The sequence below is a fragment of the Canis lupus genome, chromosome 22 (genome assembly GCF_011100685.1).
Source record: "Canis lupus familiaris isolate Mischka breed German Shepherd chromosome 22, alternate assembly UU_Cfam_GSD_1.0, whole genome shotgun sequence".
Lineage (NCBI taxonomy): Eukaryota > Metazoa > Chordata > Mammalia > Carnivora > Canidae > Canis > Canis lupus.
In genome coordinates, this window is record NC_049243.1 from 4929546 (window position 1) to 4949758 (window position 20213).

The 20213-nt window shown below is 41.3% G+C and overlaps 2 protein-coding genes across 11 annotated transcripts in view; one reads left to right on the forward strand and one right to left on the reverse strand.

Annotated features, from left to right (window-relative positions):
• Positions 1-14740, reverse strand: part of LRRC63 (leucine rich repeat containing 63) — a 37740-nt gene extending 23000 nt beyond the window's left edge. The window contains exons 1-5 of one of the 6 annotated variants that reach the window (XM_038569547.1): positions 14662-14740; positions 13566-13815; positions 5101-5781; positions 4560-4628; positions 1028-1188 (exon numbers count right to left, since the gene is read on the reverse strand). In XM_038569547.1, coding sequence (XP_038425475.1) covers positions 1028-1188; positions 4560-4628; positions 5101-5781; positions 13566-13650 — 996 coding nt within the window. In that variant the 5' untranslated portion in view covers positions 13651-13815; positions 14662-14740. Of the gene's footprint in view, positions 1-1027; positions 1189-4559; positions 4629-5100; positions 5782-13565; positions 13816-13921; positions 14331-14515 lie in introns of those variants that run through there. The other 5 variants (XM_038569548.1, XM_038569545.1, XM_038569549.1 and 2 more) reach the window with 5 other exon arrangements.
• Positions 1-20213, forward strand: part of LCP1 (lymphocyte cytosolic protein 1) — a 106085-nt gene that overhangs the window by 8444 nt on the left and 77428 nt on the right. Inside the window, exon 1 of one of the 5 annotated variants that reach the window (XM_038569544.1) lies at positions 15801-15868. The exons of the other annotated variants lie outside the window; for them this stretch is intronic. The gene's annotated coding sequence lies outside the window, so the exon portion shown is untranslated. Of the gene's footprint in view, positions 1-15800; positions 15869-20213 lie in introns of those variants that run through there. 5 annotated transcript variants of the gene reach the window in all.

Below are 20213 nucleotides of genomic sequence, written 5' to 3' on the forward strand. Positions count from 1 at the left end.
GGGCTCCTTGCATGCAGCCTGCTTCTCCCTCTGCCTGTGTCTCTGTCTCTCTCTCATTGTCTCCAATAAATAAATAAATAAAATATTTTAAAAAAAAGAAAGAAAGAAATCTCTGCTCCTTTAGCTTGTGCTTGGTTAATGTTTTGACGGAGATTTCCTTGTCCAATAGGACTGGAATGAGAAAGAGATATAATATTTCTTCTAATCTCTTCATATTGGCTCTAGTCTATGTGGAGGCACCCTTTCAATGTTTAGCCAGAACATTAAAAGGTAATGAAAGCTCGGGGTCTTCTTGGGTCTCTTCCAAGAATGTATCCGGCACTGGCCATGCGCATAGCTTTCTAAATTCCCCAATATGTGTAGGCATTTTTGAATGCTCAAGAAACTCTCTTGTAGCTTTTCCTATTTTTGCAATTTTTTTACAAGTTTGAACTTATTTCAAAATAAAAATTAAAATAAAAAAGCATAGATTTTGAGATCAGAGAGTCCTGGCTTCAAACTTAAGCTCTACTACTTGATTGTTCTATGGTCTTTCATAAATTACTTTCATTGGACTTTTTAGTGCTCCTATCTGTAAAATGAAGATTATAATACTTATTTTGCTGAATTATAAATTTTAAGAGTAATGTTTGCTTTGCACATAGTGGGTGCTTAATATATGGTAACTATTATCATTGCTATTCAACAGACCTGTGTTCAGTGAAAAGTCAGCCTATTGCTAGATTTGGCATAAGGGCCAAAGATTGCTGTTAACCTTAAAATGTGATAATTCTGAATCCCACTTTTCTTATCATGGTGGATAATGAAAAAACACTATAATTGCTTTAGATCTTAACATTTTAAGAAATTGGAATGAAGGAAAACTATGACATAGGTTTAGAGATAGATCTGAATGTGTTTCTGGAAAATCTCCATTGCAACAGGAAAGATCCCTTCAATCACAGGGAAAGTAACCTAAGTTAAGAAACCTAAAGCAAAAATAATTGATAATACAAAAAGAAGTTCCCATTAAAAAAATCTAGCATACCTTAAGTTTAAGTGCATTTCTTCCATATATTTGACAGTTTACTATGGCAAAGTTGGTCATAGTTATTATAGTTTCATATCGTGTTACATTAATAGTCTTAAGACCTCCACCATGTATAACATGTGCCTGTGAGTCTTCCTGGTTTTTAGATTTAATGATACCTAAATAAAATAAGAAAATATGAGACTTAAATGTTAGCACTTAGAATGAAAGTTAAAAGGTATTTATGTTATAGTAACAATGAATCATCATAAATCATCATAATAGGTTAGCTGTGTAAATCATCTGGAAGAGATTCCTCATGACCTTCATGCACCCAATCTCAGCTGGTTGCTAAACTGGGTGGTATTGTGTGTTTTTCTTTTTTTCAAATATTAGTACAATTGTTGTTCAAGAAGAAAACCATATGCTTATAGATTTCTATCTAGATAAGTTAAATTCCTTCAATCTCAGTCTTTTTGTGTTATATGCAAAAATATTTTTAAAAATTTTATTAGGGATCCCTGGGTGGCGCAGCGGTTTGGCACCTGCCTTTGGCCCAGGGCGCAATCCTGGAGACCCGGGATCGAATCCCACATCAGGCTCCCGGTGCATGGAGCCTGCTTCTCCCTCTGCCTGTGTCTCTGCCTCTCTCTCTCTCTCTCTGTGACTATCATAAATAAATAAAAAAATTAAAAAAAAATTTTATTAGTAATTTACATAGACAATTTTGCTTCATAATAATGGATATCATTTAATCATAAGTCAGATAGAGATCACCTCCCAAGGAAGAACCTTACTTTTTCTCCTAAGATCATCTTGATGCATGTTTCCAGTGCCTTATGTAATTCAGCTTTCTTCACTCAGTTTGAAGATCACACAAGAAAAAAATCCAAGCAACTCAGAAGTTAGCCAGACATCATCTAAATTTACTTTATCATGACCCTTGTGGAGTCCATCACCTTCTATAAAAAATGACCTATCCAAGGATACACTCAAGTGCAGCAGAAAAATATTTTGAAATTTTGTAAAAAATTTTATATTCACTGCCATTCTTGCTGCATTATTTGCAGCAACATATTTTATAATCTCAGTAATTCTTATACTGCCACTGCTTCAATGAAAGGAAATAATGCATCCTAGGCCAGAGAAAACAATGTTCAATTTCTAGCTTCTAAAATAGGCCTTAAAAAAAAAAATAGGCCTTGTGTGCCCATTTCAGATCAATTGATGTGAAAGTTAAGTGCAGCAGAAAGATATGTGATATGATATAGAAAGCCCTAGTTTTGGGAGAGAGAGTAGAGCAAAAAGGAGTATGAATTAAGACCTAAGTCTGTGGCCTGCTCCCAGCTCACTTATCCTTATGGATTAAGCCCAAGCAGTTGGATTTTGAATGAAAATGAAGGAAGTGGAGGTAGAGAGGTAAGTACAAATTCCTTCTTCCTCTCTAAAGGGTGAAGACCCTTAAACTCACCTGAAACTTTTCAAAGATGGAACCACCAGAGTGGAACAAACTCGATAAATCAGAAATGGCAGCATGACTTGTTTCAGCTTATGACGTGACCCAGAAGTTAATTTATGTCACAGACAATACTACAGAACTAATAGGAGGATAGTGGGCTCAGAGAGTCCTATGGTTGCCATAGTTAGCAAAACTGTACTGTATATTTGAAATCTTAAAAGTTCTCATAACAAGAAAAAATGGTAACTGTGTGTGGTGATAGATATTAATCTATTATGGCAATCATTTCACAATAAGTAAAACTGGAAAAAAAGAGAGGGTTCTGTAGTTGGAGTGTTCTATGTTTAATCATTACTTGAATTATTATTTGTTATAATATTTTTCTGTTTTAGAGTTTTATCTGGCTCCTGTTTTTAAAAACAAAAATTCTAGTTCTCTGGTGAAATTCTCTAACTTATTCTTTATTTTCTTAAATGAAATAGTCACAATTATTTTAAAATCTTTGTTCAAAAACTTCAGGAAATGATTCTATGGGTCTGTGTCCACTGTCTGTTCCTTTATACTGATTTTTTGTACTGTTTTTAGGATGCCTCGGGATTTCTTAAATTTAATGCTGGACATTGTGGATGAAAATTTTAAAGGATTTGGATAATGCTATGTCTCTCCAACAAGGGTTAAATTTTCATTGATTAGGCAAAAAGTATCACTTTGATTCACTAAGGATTGGTTTTGAGCTTTGTTAGGGATAATCTATTTTAGTTTTGTGCTTTTTTTCTAAAATGTCATCCTTATTTCTAAGACATGCTTCCTCTGGATCTTCAACTAAAAGCCCAGTGTGTTTACAAGGTCTCTAATTTTGGCAGAGATGTAATTCCATGTAATTCCAGTAACTGTCTTCCATGCAACTATGAAATTATATGTTCACTTCCTTAGTATCTCAGCTGATGTTTTCTGCTGCTTCTTAGAGTATTATCCTGCACATGCACGGCTTAGAAATCAGCAGATATGCATGCAGATATTTGGATTCACCTCTCTCCTCTCTGAGATTTTGCATCTCAAAACCCAGTTATATGGACAGCTCTGAGTCTGACTGCTATCTCCTCAACTCGGTAATACTACCACTTCCTACTTGTGCTCTCTTCTCTAACACCACAAATGACCTCAGGCAAAAGCCAAGGTAAATGTAGAGCTAACTCATGAGCTTCCATATTTCAAAGATTGTAGCCACTCAAGTCAGGCCTACAATAGTTACTCTCCAATACCTTCAATAGCTATTTTATATACTCTGGGCAGCTTTAATTGTTGATTTTGGTGGGAGGGTTTGTCCTCCCTCCAATACAAGCTACTCAATCATAGACAGACCAAAAGTCTTGAAGTTATTTTAAAATCTGTATCTGATTATTGTAACACCTGGATCTCCTGTAGGTATGATTTTACTGCTTAGTTTTCTGCTAGTTTTCATTCATTTCGTCTCTCTTTTTGTCTGCCACACGATTGTGAATTGTTTACTACATACTGTATTGGTGAAATTATTTGTAGAAATAATGTGAGTCTAGGATGACATAGTTTTCTTTAAAGATGACTTTTCATTTTTTTCCCCTGGTAACTAAAGTCAAAGCACTTAACAGTGTCTGGCACATGGAAATAATAACTTTCATTATTTCATGTTTATCTGCCCCACCCCGATTAAGAATACTTCAGCTTTTATGTTCCCAACATCAGTACAAAGTTTGGTTTATAGTCAATGTTTTTTTTAAATATTTATTTATTCATGATAGACACAGACAGAGGCAGAGACACAGGAGGAGGGAGAAGCAGGCTCCACGCCAGGAGCCCGACACGGGACTCAATCCCGGGACCCCAGGATCGCGCCCCGGGCCAAAGGCAAGCACTAAACCTCTGAGCCACCCAGGGATCCCCTATAGTCAATGTTTAAAAAAATATTTGCTGAATTAATTTGCTTAAAGAGCTGAAAATAAGGTGAGACACATATATGAATCACGCATGCATACACCAACACACAAAATCACAAATATTTTTATAGAGAGATAAACTTATATACAGTTTTTTAAAGTATGATATAGCATTTACCTTCAGAAAGGCTTGGCGTGATTTGCCTTGGAGCACTTTCTAGATTTTCAGACTCTGTTACTTGAGTTTCTAGAAAAAAAAAGAAAAAACAGAAACCTCTTTTGGATACTTGTGGAAATTCATATTGCAGGTGCTTATGATTTCATTGTAATTATTCATCTTTTAATGAATTTGTATTATTCTCGGAAATGTGTCCATGAAGACATCCAACAGCACTGGCATTCTGCTTCTAGAATTCATCTAGATTACCTTCTGAATGACCGTTCATTCTCACTGCTCTTTTATATTGACTTTTCTGATCCTTTATCATCTGTTTCCCACTACCACCATCTGGGTAGAGCACCCAACTTGACCTTGGGAGACTTGAAAGGTCAGTACTTCTGTTATTGCATTGTGGCTCATATATTGGATATGTAGGCAAAAAGTGATCCCAACATCCCAACCTGCAAACCCAAGGGATAACCACCCTTTGCTGTGTGCCTTCTCTCCCTTTTGCTCTACTTCACCCCGTTATTAGAAACCATGTTCAGAATGGACTTACCTAACAAAGACTGTCTGTGAGGTTTTCTTGGCAATACTGGTGATGGTATGGAGATGAGACCTGGAAAATGAGTAATACTCAGTATCACAGCAGTTTTTTCTTTAAACTGTGGAGACCACCATCTTTCAGTTTTAACATGCATAAGTCTTGGTACAGGGCTTGGCACTGTTGCACGCGGACCTACCAGTTGTTGCTTAAAAGTATAGGTTTTATCCTTTGATGATATTAGATACTCAGAGCCAACTTTCTTGTGTTTGGGAGTAATAGCTTGAGAAGTGGTGCTTGAAGGTCCGGAGAGAATCAGAATGTCTTTGAACATGTCACCAAAATAAATATTTGTAATTTTTGATGCCGCTTCTTTTGATTTTCTTGAAATTTTCATTTGGCTTGTTTCTTTCCTAAAAATTCGACTTGAGGCTGAATGAGAGCTTGGAAAGAATATGGAACCAGTAGCAGTCTCTGGAATGTGCCAGGAGGCACTCTTCTTGGATTTCCTGGATATTGAAATAGTAGTCACTCTTTCTTGTATATAATGATCGAGAAAGAGATTTTGGATGTTGACAAGGGCTTGTGATTGATCTCCTGAAACAACATCAGGAAAACTAGTTTTCCTTCTTTGAATTAAAGTGGTTTCATCATGAGTGAACTTTACATGTTTTGGCTCAGTTTTACCAGTCTTGGCTAAACAAGAAAAAAAAATTTTTTGAAAAAGCACAATTAGTTCATATTTATCAAGGCATCAGGAACAAAACTATTAATGTCTTAGCATCCATAGCTTTTCTGTATTTACTCATCCTCTTTCACCTTCTAAAAATTTCTGTATATGGCTGTTCAGCTATCAGGACTTCTGTTTAGCTGACTGCGGTAAAGTGTGAGTGATCAGTTGGAGAACTGGAAAGACTATATTGTATTAAGAGATTTAGAAAGGGTAGGGAGCAACTCTTGGATGAAGAGAATTGATAGAAGAGTAGGCTAGTAAGGGAGTTTTCTGAGCAGTTGCTAATAAAACTGGATATACAGAAGCGCCAAAAGGCTTTGGATGAAGTTTTGTTATTCATCATTTATCATTATCTCTTCCTCATTTGAAACTTTTTTCAGCAAAGACTTACATTTCTTCTCAGTGCCAAATGTCAGACCAATGTCTGAACATGGTAACATCCTGATACTGGCTGCAAGGTACTAAAGTTCAGTTGGGTTGCAATGATAAATGTTCTATTCTCTCTTAGGTCCGAAAAATGCTCTGTGCCTGCATCTTAGATACCTCACTACACCATATATGCTCTCTCTTTCCCCTGTGACTGAATGTTACGTGACTTTTCCCCCATTGTCTCAGTTGAGTACAATAAATGATGAGGACCTCTACATTCTAAGGGAGGGATAACAGCCTCATGAAGGCAAGGCTTGCAAAGAGATGGTCAAAGTAAATCCGACTCTCACCCTTTTGAGGTCTACATATAAGAGATGGCTAGAGACTGGCCTGAGTTCAGAGAGAGGCATTCTCCTGAATAGAGCTGTTGGAGTGCTCTGTGTTTCCCCAACTTTCCCCTCCCTGTGGTGGGTGCAAGAGGATGATCTTCCCTCCACCTCAAATCATGTCAGGGGAGATCTCAGAGAACCATTCATTGAGAAGAGGAGTGTATGCCACAAGGAGAAAATAATCTCACTACTCCTCTACTCACGTCCCCCACTAATACTTCCAGAGTAGCAAAAACACAAAACACAAAAAAACCCTCTTAGGCCCTTCAGTGCGGTGTTTCGGTTGGAGCAAGGCAAGAGAATCCTTGAAACTACTTGATCTGCATCTCCTGGCATTTCAGGGGGTCCAGAGACTAATGCCTGGATTCTCACCTTCACTTCACTCTTTCTTTCCCACCCTTAGCCCCACCGACAGAGAAACAGAAACTACAGTGTAAGTTGGGAAAAAGAAGTAAAGAACCAAGTGTAAGAACTCATCATCCCCCTGTTCCCTTTGACTCATCTAACAATTAGCAGACCTAGTCTGACCTGGGAGAAAGGGCAGGGCTTGACTGCATGCTACATAAAAATAACAATTTGGGTTGAACTACTTGTTTAATGTCTAAAAATGAAACAAGGCTAATAGCTGAAAGTGATGAGAAAAGCCTTGGAAGAGCGAGATGTGTGCCTTGTGAGTTTGAAGGGCAGTAAGAGGAGAAGGAGAATTTTAGCTTCCTGTTTATATGGAACTAATAAAAACTGACTTGTTCAATAGCATGGTTACACCATTTTCACCTTTTTTTCTCTCTTCCATATTAAAACAAAATAACACAAGCAAAATCCTCAACAAACTCCAGAAATCCTTCCAACCCACCATCTCACCATGTTTATCCTTCTCTTCAATGGCAAACTAATTTACACTCAATTTGATGTGTTTCTCCACCCATCTCTGTTCTGTTTGTTGTGTCACTTTAATCTAACTTTTAATTAAATCAATGGACTTTATTTTTAGAACAGTTTCAGATATAAAAAAAAAAAACTTGAGCAAGAGTATAGTTCCCGTACATTCCTTTCCCCTGCACACAGTTTTATCTATTATTAACATCTCGCATTAGTGTAGTACATTTATTACAATTGATGAACCAATGTTGAGAATTAAAGTTCATAGTTTACATTAGGGTTCGTTCTCTGCGTTGTACAGTTCCACAGATTTTGCCAAATGTGTGATGCCATGCATCCACTAGTACAATAACATAAAAACTAATTTCACCATCTTAAAATTCCCCTGTGCTTTAGCTATTCAACACTCTTCCTCTCCCTGAACAAACTTCTGGCAACCACTGATTTTTTTTTTACTGTAATATTGTTTTGCCTTTTGGATACTTGTGAAAATTCATGTTGAGGGTGCTATGGTTTCATTATAATTATTCATCTTTTAATGAATTTGTATTATTCATGGAAATGTACCCATGAAAGCATCCATCAGCATTGGCATTCTGCTTCTAGAGTTCATCTAGATTGCCTTCTGAATGATTAACTAGATAGATAGATAGATAGATAGATAGATAGATAGATAGATAGATAGATAGTCAGGCAACCCTGGGTTTGTTTTTTATCTGCTGTAACAATTTGTCTTTAATTGGTATCCTTGGACCGTTCATTTTTAATGAATTATGGACATTGTTGGCTTAATATCTGACACATTTATAAAGTTTTCTATTCATTGCTATTGTTTTGCTGCTTGTTTTTTTCTTTTTTAAAAATTTCTCTTCCTGGGATGCCTGGGTGGCTCAGTGGTTGAGTGTCTGCCTTCGGCTCAGGTCATGATCCCGCGGTCCTGGGATTGAGTCCCTCATCGGGCTCCCCACAGGGAGCCTGCTTCTCCCTCTGCCTGTGTCTCTGCCTCTCTCTCTGTGTCTCTCATGAATAAATAAATAAAATCTTTAAAAAAATATTCCCTTCCTTTTCTTCTTTTTCTGATTTCAGTTGAGCATTTTATGATTCAGTTTCTCTCCTTCAGTTTCTCAGTTTCTCTCTTAGCATATCAATACTTCTCTTTAAAAAATTTTAAGTGGTTTCCCTGAAGTTTTCGAACTATATTCACAATTAATCTAAGTCTACTTTCTTTTATTATTTTTTAAAAAATATTTTATTTATTTATTCCTAAGAGAGAGAGAGAGAGAGAGAGAGGCAGAGACACAGGCAGAGGGAGAAGCAGGCTCCATGCAGGGAGCCCGACGTGGGACTCGATCCTGAGTCTCCAGGATCAGGCCCTGGGCTGAAGGCAGCGCAAAACTGCTGAGCCACCAGGGCTGCCCAACTTTCTTTTATTTTTAATTGGTATATACTTTATTGGTTGATATTAATACTTTAAATTCCAGCTATCTTGACCTGCAAAAAAAAAAAGAAAACTTAAGTTTGATGTGCTCATTTAGAAAGGATATTTAATTTATAATAAAAAGTTTATTCTATTGTCCTTTCAAAGTTTCCTCTCACTTGCTTTTCAAACCATTATGACCTGGAACTTTCTCTCTCTACTACTAAAGCTGTTATGACAAAATAATTATTGATAATCTGGTTGTTAAACCTAACAGATACACATTTTTAGTTATGTTATTTGACATCTTTTTAGCACCTGACCCTTTAATTCACTCTCTTTTCCATGAAATTCACTCTTTTCTTGGCTATCATGAGAACACCATCATTTCTTCATTAATGCCACCTGGCCATTTATCTTTCTCTAGACAAATCCTTCTTTCTCAATTTACCATTTGGTATTCCCAAAGGTTCTAACGTTATCCCTCCTCTCACTTTAACTAATTTTCCATATACAATAATAATTGTATATGGAAAGTCTGGTCTGGAAGCCCTAAGCACCTCAGACTTACTATCTCTATACAAAACTCATCAACAGCTTAGATAGAGATATATATGATATCTAGTCACACAGATGTGTACACACACACATACACACACACACACACACACACACACACACTGGAATCTTGGATTTCTCTTGTATTAGCTTCTGCTAGCTACTGTAACAAATTACCACAAACTTGATGGCTTAATACAACAGAAATGTATTCTCTCACACTTCTGGAGGCCAGAAACCAAAATTGTACCACTGAACCAAAACTCAAGGTGTCAGCAGGGCCATATTTCCTCTGAACTCTCTTGCAGAGAATCCATTCCTTGCCTCTTCCAGCTTCTGGTGGCTGCCAGCACTCCATGGCTCGTGGCCACATCACACTTATCTTCAAGGCCAGCATCTTCCAATCTCTCTTTGCTCCATCTTCATATCACCTTTTCTCTCTGTGTAATCTCTCTCTGCCTCTCTCTTATAAGAATGTAAGTGATTGCATTTTGGGTTCACCTGTATAATCCAAAATAATCTTTCATCACAAGATCCTTAACTTGATCATATCTGTAACCCCACTTGAACATTTTCTTTCTTTTTTTCTTTTTCTTTTTTCTTTTTTGGCTGTATAAGATAACATTAACAGGTTCTAAAGATTAGGACATTGATAATTTCTGTGGGATTGTTTTTCAATCTGCCTATACTTCCGATTCCTCAGCCCTCACGTTTAACATACCCAATTAATCACCTCCAGACTATACTCAAATTATATATGTCAGTTCTAAAGCTTCTAACTCCCTACCTCTTCTCCCCTGCTCCACTCCCCTGTCCTTTTCTACCATGAAAATCAATAAAGAAGTGAGCTGTTGTTCTGATGGGCTCGTGTCCCATCTTCATTTGGTTTACGGTGGAGAAAAGGATTGAAAACTCAATAACCTCATGAAGTTCCACTGTTTCAGAGTAGAAAGATAAGACCTATTGATCGAATGACTTCCTAAAGCCATGTGTCATATTAGTGCTGGAGCTAAGACCAGGATTCAGATCCCTAGACTTCCACTCTAGGGCATTTTTTACTTTCCAGGTTGCTGCAAGTCAGTAAATAATGGCAGGCCACACGAGATGTAGTACAAGCAGTATAACATCTCACAACTACACAATGATTTTATAGTTTATGAAATGCTTTCACACAGGCTATTGCATTTTAAACCTCTTCTCTCATAGTTGAGTGACACTTTTTAAAAACCCAGATTTCCCTTCTAATTTTCACAGCCAGCATCCTAGTTTACATCACTTTAGCTTCACCCTTGATTTTCCGATACATTTCATCAAGTCATCTGAATCTTCTCAGTAATGATTCAGATATCTTAGTTTGGTGAATAAAAATCTATGTGAATTGGGTCCACTTCACCTAACCTTGCTGGGTAGTAATTCATTAACTTCCGATGGAAACCTTCAAATACTCTAATTATTACTGACAATCACAAAGCCCAAACTCCCCATTTGTAATTTCGTTTCTTATCTTGATCACAGTGTGCAGAATACTTTTTCTTAGTAGCCAATCGAAATCATTTCCTTCTTTCAAAATCTTCCTCAAACCTTATGCAATCCATCTTTCTTGATATAGCCCACACTACTGTTCTCATTTAATACACATTTAACACATACCGTGTGCCAGCTGTACACACAGTGCTGACGGTGCAATCACACAGCACAAACCTTACTACCATCAAATATATCACAGTTTGGTATAGAAACTAGGCAGGTAACCAGTTACACCAGGTATGATGAGTGCTTAGTAGGAGTAAACACGGAATACTATGGGAGCATAAAGGAAAGTACTCTGTGTGAAGGGAGAAGAGGTGCTTAGGGAAATCCTCCCAACGAAGATACTATCTGTGTCTTCTCAATTCCAGACTTGCCTAGTTTTTGATGTTTCCCTCATGATTTTTTCTTTTTTCTAATGTATTAAATTTTTCCTTTTCCAATAGACTCTCCTCCGCCATCAAAAACTACACAGGTCTCCTCTATAAAACATATTTCATTCCACCCTTACTAATTCCTCAAGTCTTAGTTCAAGCCCTACTCCTGCCCCAGTCCTCTCTCACGTCTATGAACTACTACTGTCTGTACCACTAATTGGACATAAATTCTATGTTGCCTTACACTGTTATTTAAGGATTTTATTTTACGTGTATCTCGTGTTTAGAACTTGATTAAAGGTCTTAAAATGTCCTAAAAGGCAGGCGCCAAGTCATTCAAATCATTAATTCCCCATGGCATCTAGCGTCGTATGCACATTATAGATATTTCAGGGTTTAATTTCAGTGTTTGAATATTTATTTTTAGAAACAGTACTTGAGTCATTTTAAGTTAATGAATTCATTCAACAAGTATTTTGAACACTTACTGTATGCAAAGTACTCTACCAAGAACCTTTGTGAACACAGGATTAATAACAGTCAAGGTCATAGAAGCTCTGAGGTGCCAAAAGGCAGGAGAGCCCCCGTCCCCCCATCCCTCCTACCCTTTGCCCCAGACAAAGAATTTGTCAGCCCTGTACTCTGTACTCCCAGATAAACTTCAACCAAAAGATGAATGAAAAAAACTACAACAAAAGAACTGGTAGTGTGCATTAAATCCACATAACTGTGGGCATTACTCTTACAGAACAGGTGGTAAATGTAGAAATACAGAATGCCAAAGAAACGTAGAAAGGATATAACAAAAAGTTGAAAGGGGAAGTGGGATAGGAAATTGGAGGTGGCATGGGCGTGTTGAATACATCTTTAATAGCCATGAATCAAAGGTAATAATTTAACATTGTAAATCAAGTGACAGGCTAGGCATATTTTAACAGTATAAATGTTGATACTAAGATAAGGAAATACATTATAAAATAACAAAGACAAGCAAATAAAATCAGGTGGTTGAGGAGATTGAAAAGGGGAAAGTAGAAATAATACTAATTTTATCATTGCTCTAAGTAAGGAGTCAATAAATACCACATACAGAAATAAAGGATTAAGGGTAGGATATAAAGTTTTAGTTCTTCAAGTGGAGATTTATTAATCTTCACTTCATAGCACTTATCACAGGGTAATTCTACATTTACTTATATGATTATTTGATCCAACCAGAGGATAACCAAAGAAAAGGATGGATAAGGTCTCTTTTGCCTACTATTACACCCCCGCCCCCCATTCCTACCACTGGGCTCAGAAATATGGTCAATTCTTGTTTTCCATGACAGTTCTGTTCTATAAAAATCTGTGAGCGCTAAAATTATCCAATACTGTGCCATGGCTTCTAGGAAAAATTGGAAACTAATAGGGTTCGTTTCCTCTAAGCCTTTGGTCTCAACAGAATCAGCAACCAATCAATACATAATCTTTTATATGTATTTCTATTTAAAGACACTTTTATATCGTTGATTCATTAATACTGAACAAACAGCCAACAGCACTGTAACTCATGCCTGAAGGAAGCTTAACCAACACATATGTTCTCGTCTGTAAGTCACAGCACAGTCTTCTGCTGCTTGGGAACACCAGACAGCCCTTGAGCACTGTTTTAGACAGCAGAAACACCAACGAAAAGCACAAACATTTTTAAAATGTGGCACTGAGAAAAAAGAATGAAGACAGACGGAGCAAAGGGCTGTTGTTTACAGGATGAGAGCTGAAACAAGAAGGCAGCGCACATCCCTCCCTGGCCATCAGCTGGGAATCTGGGTCTTTGCCGCCCAGAACATATGCACCCACTGATGACCGAGAGTCACCATGTGTAAGACTCTCCTCCTGACAGTCTCATCTATTATAAAAAAGGGAGAAAGAACTCTCTCTAGGGCTCTGAAGTGTTGTTTCTGATCTATCCTTGGGTTAGAAAGACAAAGTTCAGCACAAGGTACCGCTTTGGGGGTTAGAAATCATTTGAGCAGTTAGGTAAACCTGCACCTATAGGATCCATAGACAATGAGGATCAACTGTACCTGTAGAACTGAATCGGAGGTTAGCACCCCCAACAAACATTTGTAACATTACTGGTTATTAGCGAGGGTCTTTTTCACGATTGTGATTCTGAACTGTGCAAGTTGAGAAATTCCTATGAAAAATAAATAAGCTTAATAACACATCTGATTAATTACACATACCTGTAGGGACTTTCTTCTTACTTAAAGGCAGTTTAGGGAGTTTGGGAGGTAAAGGTCTTCGAAGTAGTTGTGGGTGGTTTTGCATTTTAATTGACAGCAAGCGCTCTTTTTCACAGCTATTGGCTAAGTGAGAATTGAAAACGTTTTGAGTGTGTTTGGATTATTGCGGGAAAATCATTCATTTGAATCTAGATTACATCTTAGTGAAAATCTTTCTGTGCTAATACTGTACTGAGTCCAAGCAGAATTCCTATAAGAGAGAGGATAAGGGAAAAAAAATTATTTAAAACTTCTAGAAAGAAGCTAGATAAAATTCAGGTTCTTAACACAGAATTTTAAAATACATATACGATTACCAATCAGGATCATCCTAAAATTTCCCACGTTAGCAAAACGTTCAGTCGGCTACTGTCTCATCATCTAGTAAATACTGATTTCCCAGAACAGTAGAAATAACACTCTTTTTTTTTCTCTTCCTTCAAAATGTGATCATTTTACATATTTGGGAAAAGAATGATAGCCTCTCGAGACCCACAATATCTAAGTATTCACAAGTAAGTTGTTTTCTTTCTGTAATAATGACTTGTTTTAAAGTTCAACCACGACTAGTTGGGTTACACTATTTAATCAAAAAATAAGATGATCTTTAATATAATGAGATTTTCCAGGATCTCTGTTCCAATTAGGACTATTTAGAAGTGATTCCAGAAGATGGAACACCCCCCCCCCAAAAAAAAACTATGCTCAGGGCAGCATCAAAGTGCCCAGCACACCACTATTCGGCGGACAGTCCAGAAGGAATGCTCTGGCCTCGCATAGATGCTTGGGGCCGTTTTATTCCCCCAAAGATAACTTTGCACACAAGCGCTCAAGGTGTGGTCCCTCCCTGTTCGTCCACTAGACGCTGGCAATTTTCCTCCCGAAGTATCGGAGATCGGCTGGAATCCTACACTAGTCCTTAAGGCGATCACTGCTTCTCAGAATAACTGGCTTTTCCTCTTTTCATCGTGTCCTCGGAATTTAGGCAGCGAGGTGAATATAAAGGTCAAGGGAGGTTGCGGGCCTTCCCGCAGGGTGCTGTCCGCAGAGTAAGCACCTAGGTTACCCCGGTCCCCTGGCGGCGCGCGGCCAGAGGCGGAGGAGACCGGCCCAGAGCAACCGGCAGCCGGTGACGCTGCGCCGCCCGCGGGCCTGGCCCGCGCTCAGGGGAGGGCGGGGCGGGGCGGGCGGGGCCTGCGCTCGAGGGAGGGCGGGGCCGAGCGGGGTGGGCGGGGCCGAGCAGGGGGGCGGGGCCGGTGCTCGAGGGGCGACCAGGGGCGGCGGGGCCGGGCGGGACAGAGCGGGGTGGGCGGGGCCTACGCTCGAGGGGAGACTAGGGGAGGCGGGGCCGAGCGGGGGAGGGCGGGGCCGGGCGGGTGGGCGGGGCCTATGCTCGAGGGGAGACTAGGGGAGGCGGGGCCGGGCGGGGTGGGCGGGGCCGAGCAGGGGGGCGGGGCCGGTGCTTGAGGGGCGACCAGGGGCGGCGGGGCCGGGCGGGACAGAGCGGGGTGGGCGGGGCCTACGCTCGAGGGGAGACTAGGGGAGGCGGGGCCGAGCGGGGGAGGGCGGGGCCGGGCGGGTGGGCGGGGCCTATGCTCGAGGGGAGACTAGGGGAGGCGGGGCCGGGCGGGGTGGGCGGGGCCGAGCAGGGGGGCGGGGCCGGTGCTTGAGGGGCGACCAGGGGCGGCGGGGCCGGGCGGGACAGAGCGGGGTGGGCGGGGCCTACGCTCGAGGGGAGACTAGGGGAGGCGGGGCCGAGCGGGGGAGGGCGGGGCCGGGCGGGTGGGCGGGGCCTACGCTCGAGGGGAGACTAGGGGAGGCGGGGCCGGGCGGGGTGGGCGGGGCCTACGCTCGAGGGGAGACTAGGGGAGGCGGGGCCGGCGCTCGAGGGGAGGCCGACGGGCGTGGCAAGAGTTCGAGGGGAGAGGGGACGGTGGAGCCGGCGCTCGAGGGAGGGCGGGGCCGGGAGCCGGGGTGGGGTGGCCAAGCCCGGGCGTAGCAGGCGCTCGAGGGGAGATCAGGGGAGGGCGAGGCCGGCGCTCGAGAGTGGGCGGGGCCGGCGCTCGGGGGAGGGCGGGGCCGGGCCGGTGGGCGGGGCCTGCGCTGGAAGAGAGCACGGGGAGGGCGGGGCCGGGCGGGGCGCGTGCGCGCGGAGGGTCGGCGGGCGCGCGCATCCCGGGCCCGGCCTGGCGGCGGAGTCGTGCTGCGGGGCGAGGCTGCGGGCGGCGGGGCTGGAGGAGAGGTCCGCGCCGCGCGCCGCTGCTGTACGGATCCCCGTGGTGACAATCGTTATTCCTATTCTCCTTCTTGGTGACGAGGACCCCTGTTACCTGCTTACGCCTCTGGATGACAGGACGTCCTAGCTGGGGTCCGGGCTGGCGTCCGTTCAGGCTGCACCTGGGCGCAGCGGGGTCCCGTGGCTGAGTCTGCCGAGCCCCCCGAGAGGCCGGGCTTGTGTTTCCTTTCTCTTCCTTTAGTGCAGACTGTTTTTGTCTCTCTGGCCCTTCCTTCCAGGTTCCTGGGTGGGGAGAACCTGGGGGGGCACCCGGACGTGCAGGGCGCAGGCGGGCTTGGAGGGAAGCCCGTGGTTTGGGCGATCGCTGGTCTGCGTGCAGGTGTCGGTGCACCTGTGGGTCCGCGCTCGGTGCATCGTCGGTTTGCACGGAGGTGCGTGCTTCTCGGAAGGCTTGAGGGGGCAGAGTGCGAGGCGGAGACCCCAGCAGCTCGGTGGGTAAAGCCCAGCTCAGAAGGGGGAGCAGATGGAGCTTCCTCCCGGTCTAGCTTTTTTCTTAAGTACAAGTGTAGGAACTTTAGTAACAGGTGTTGGGAGAGGAGAGTCTCCTGCATAAATCTAGCTTTGGGGATCTTTTAAGCCTTCAAGCCTAACCAAGCCTTCCCTTTCTTACCCCTTAGGAGCATGCATGCATTTTAAAAACAGTCCATGAAAAAAAGTGGGAAAGTATGAGTGTTGCATCAGACTCTGGGAAATATGCACCTTGGTTTTTTTTTTTTTTTTTTTTTTTTTTTTTAGCATAATTAGCACGTGGTTTCTTTTTCCTTGTAGATCATTGTGTCCCAGTGAGTCTGTGGCGGCTGCCAGGAGGTTGGTTATTCCACTTTGCCCTGCGTCTACTCCATAGGTTGATTAGCCTCTCAGAAAGACCAGAAAGTTGACAGCAATAGGCGGATCCGGTTGCTAGGTTTTGTCTCAAATAATATTCGTTGTGAATTTTTTTTTGTAAGTCTGAAAAAAAACCGTTCATGATTTTAGGCGTAAAATGCATATCTCACATACATAAATCTGCATTCCGATGTTTAAATTGAGTCCGGTGCCTGTGCTCCTAAAAGTTGTTGGAACCACTAGAGCCACTGAAATTCAGTTTTACTGACCAATGCCTGGCCTTTAAAATGTTCACTTAGGATTGCATGGTCACAGGCAAGGCCATGTGCTCATCAATAGTTTTTTTTTTTTTTAATGCTTTGTCACAAATGGAGTCAGACACCAGGCTTCAGTCCCTGCAGATTTTTTTCTGGCAAGTCCTAGGCTGAACCCTGGGCTGTTTAACATGGACATGATGTACAAATGCAGGCTGGATTTAGAAAGCCCAGATTGCATTCAATTTAGATTTTTTTACGATTATTATTTATTAATTTTTTTACTATTTTTATTAATTTTTTACTATTTACTATTTTATTTTACTATTTATTAATTTTTTTTACTACCTCAATTTTTTTTCCTTTTAAAAAAAATCGTGACCCTTTAAGTACTGCAGCTCCATCTTTGATTTTAAGGGTCTTTCTTACCTATGACGTAGCGTCAGCCTATTTGTCCCATTAGCTTTGCAGTTTGGCAGCACCATGTGAGGAAGCTTGCGGAAGGGAACCACCACCCTTTCTCACTCTTTTAGCAGATTGTATTAAGGAGGCCCAGGTAGTGGTGAGCCAAGGTCATATATATCTTGTGTTTCTGTGCTTTTTTTTTTTTTAATGTTGCTAAACTGAGATAAAAGCTTATGCAAAAGCAACCCTAGGCACCCCGCAGGTAATGCTATTGATTTTCCTAATGCGTGGGGGAATACATGGGGGAACCTCAGATTCGCCTCTGCTGCAAAGGTGTAGAGACTGTTACTAGAAATCTTTACTATTTTCCAATATCCCTCTCTCCTTTATTTTCCTTTTAAGCATAACAGGTGTACTGAGCAGTTTAATCAGTGTAGATTCAATCGAACATTTTACTGTATAGAAATAACTGCAGTAATCTGTATCCTTATGCTTATAATTAGATTTTTAGAAGTCCTTTTTTAAAATGAAGAGTTGTTTTTGAGTGCACAGTGGTTAAACTACTGAGTGCCCACAGTAACCCAGGGTACCGAAATACTTTCGAGAAAGAGACATTTTCTTGGTCTGAGTTTATCTATTCAGTTATATATACAGTACTGGGGAATGTCTTTACTCTTCACCAGTCATGTGGCTTAAATGTATATACATCTATTTCGTGTGTTTTCATTTTGCTGCATAGAGAACAGTTTTATATTTTCTTAAATGTAAATAAAGATGTTTTGAAGCTGCTTTTCTTTTTACCTCTCATATCTGAAAATTTCATCTCTGTTCTTAACTATTTTAATTATTTCTGGCCAGATACTTAGTTGTTTCTTTTTGTCTTTCAGGATGATAGTTATTTCCTTTATTTGAAGTAGAGATTGATCCTAAGAGTCTCTTAAAAAAAAAAAAAAATTAGAGGTGCCTGGGTGGCCCAGTCGGTTAAGTGTCTCCCTTCGGCTCGGGTCATGATCACGGAGTCCTGGGATCAAGACCCTACATCTGCATCGGGCTCCCTGTTCAGTGGGAAGTCTGCTTGTGCCCCTCCCCCATCTTCTTGTGCTTGCACGCGCTCTCGCTCTCTCTCTCTCTCTCAAATAAATAAAAATAAAATATTTTTTAAAATAAAAATTTAAAAAATCATTACTAAAGAAATGATTTAAAAATCATTAATAAGAAACTATCACACAACTTGAATCATAGAATTAAAAAAAAAAAAATCCTAAATGTAATGAAAGGATAGTGTCTGTTTCTAAAAGCATATTCATGAATTCACTCATTTATTCCAGAATGATTTGTTGGAAACCTGCTATGCATAAAGTACTTTGTAGGTGCCAAACTTTAAACTTTATTAAAACTTAAAATGGTGTGAGGATTTATAATTTTAGACATTGAAATTAAATTTTAAATCATTTGCAAAGGCTTTATCTATAATTATATCTACTTGAGGTTTTTAAAATTTTTAAACTTTTTTTTTATTATGTTGTTTGGGTAGAATAGTGTTATTTATTCACACTACCCCCAATACTTGGAAACAATTGTGTATTTGCTTCAGTGATGGTTTTAGACTGTCCGCACCCAGCAGATAGTAGATATCTGTGTATATATTCTGTGACTATGTCCTTCACCAAAAAAAGGTAAATAATATTTGTTTCCTTAACGTTAGGTTGACTGAGCAACATTGCCTTTGGTGCTGTGGATGACGGAAATGTCAGGAAATGTCAATGTCGGTTACTTATTCTGAGGGAGGCACTGTTCTAAGCCTTGGTTTTGTTTTATCTTCTCTACAATTATCATGCTAATTGAACATTCTAGAACCTGCGTCAAATTTCCACCAAAGGCAGCAGAACACAGCTCAGCTCAGCTCAGCGGGGTTCAAATCCCTGGCTGCCCCTTCTTAGTTCTCTGCCCTTGGACCAGCTGCTGACTTCTCTAAGCCCCTGTGGTTTCCTCACCTGTGAAATTGGGGTAAAGTGGGACCTAACTCCAGGTATTAGGATCTAAGGCAATCATCTGCGTCTAGAATTTAATTTGGTAATGCACACAGACGAGGCCTCATTAGAGGCTAATTGTTAGAAGACAAATGGCCCAGCTGTCCTGGCTGCATTGTCCCTGCTTTCTGTGATAATAGTTGATGATCTATTATCTTTTTTTAAATTTTTATTTATTTATTCATGAGAGACACAGAGAGGCAGAAGGAGAAGCAGGCTCCATGCAGGGAGCCCGACGTGGGACTTGGTCCTGGGACTCCAGGATCACGCCCTGGGCTGAAGGCAGGCGCTAAACCGCTGAGCCACCCAGGGATCCCCGACGATCTACTGTCATCAACAATGTCATCAACAAATGCTGTGTGAATCCTGGGCATTTGTTCATAAAATAGCACACCTAGTTTGCTACTGTCCCCCTCAAGGCAGAGAAGGAAGCCTGCAGCTCAGATTGTAAAACAGGTGCATGCTCTAGCCAGGTCCTACGGTCTGTTGCAGAGCCTGATACACACACACACCCCCACCCCGGGCTGCAGAGGAACTGCTGGGACCCGAAGGGTCCGAGTGAGTGATGTAAGCGAGGAGACCGTGATTCGTCCTCCACGTGAGTCAGGTCTGCGAGCTCCGCCAGCATTGATTGCACTGGACCGAGTCCATGGTGGGTCTGGCCGGGTGACCCAAGGATGAAAGCCGCCTTGTGCTCAGCACCCGCCGGGCCAGCTGGCTGGAGAGCCTGGCAAAGGTGGAAAAGGCACAAGGGCTGCAATGCGCCCCTCCTCCCAATGGTAGAGGGCAGAGCGTTCTG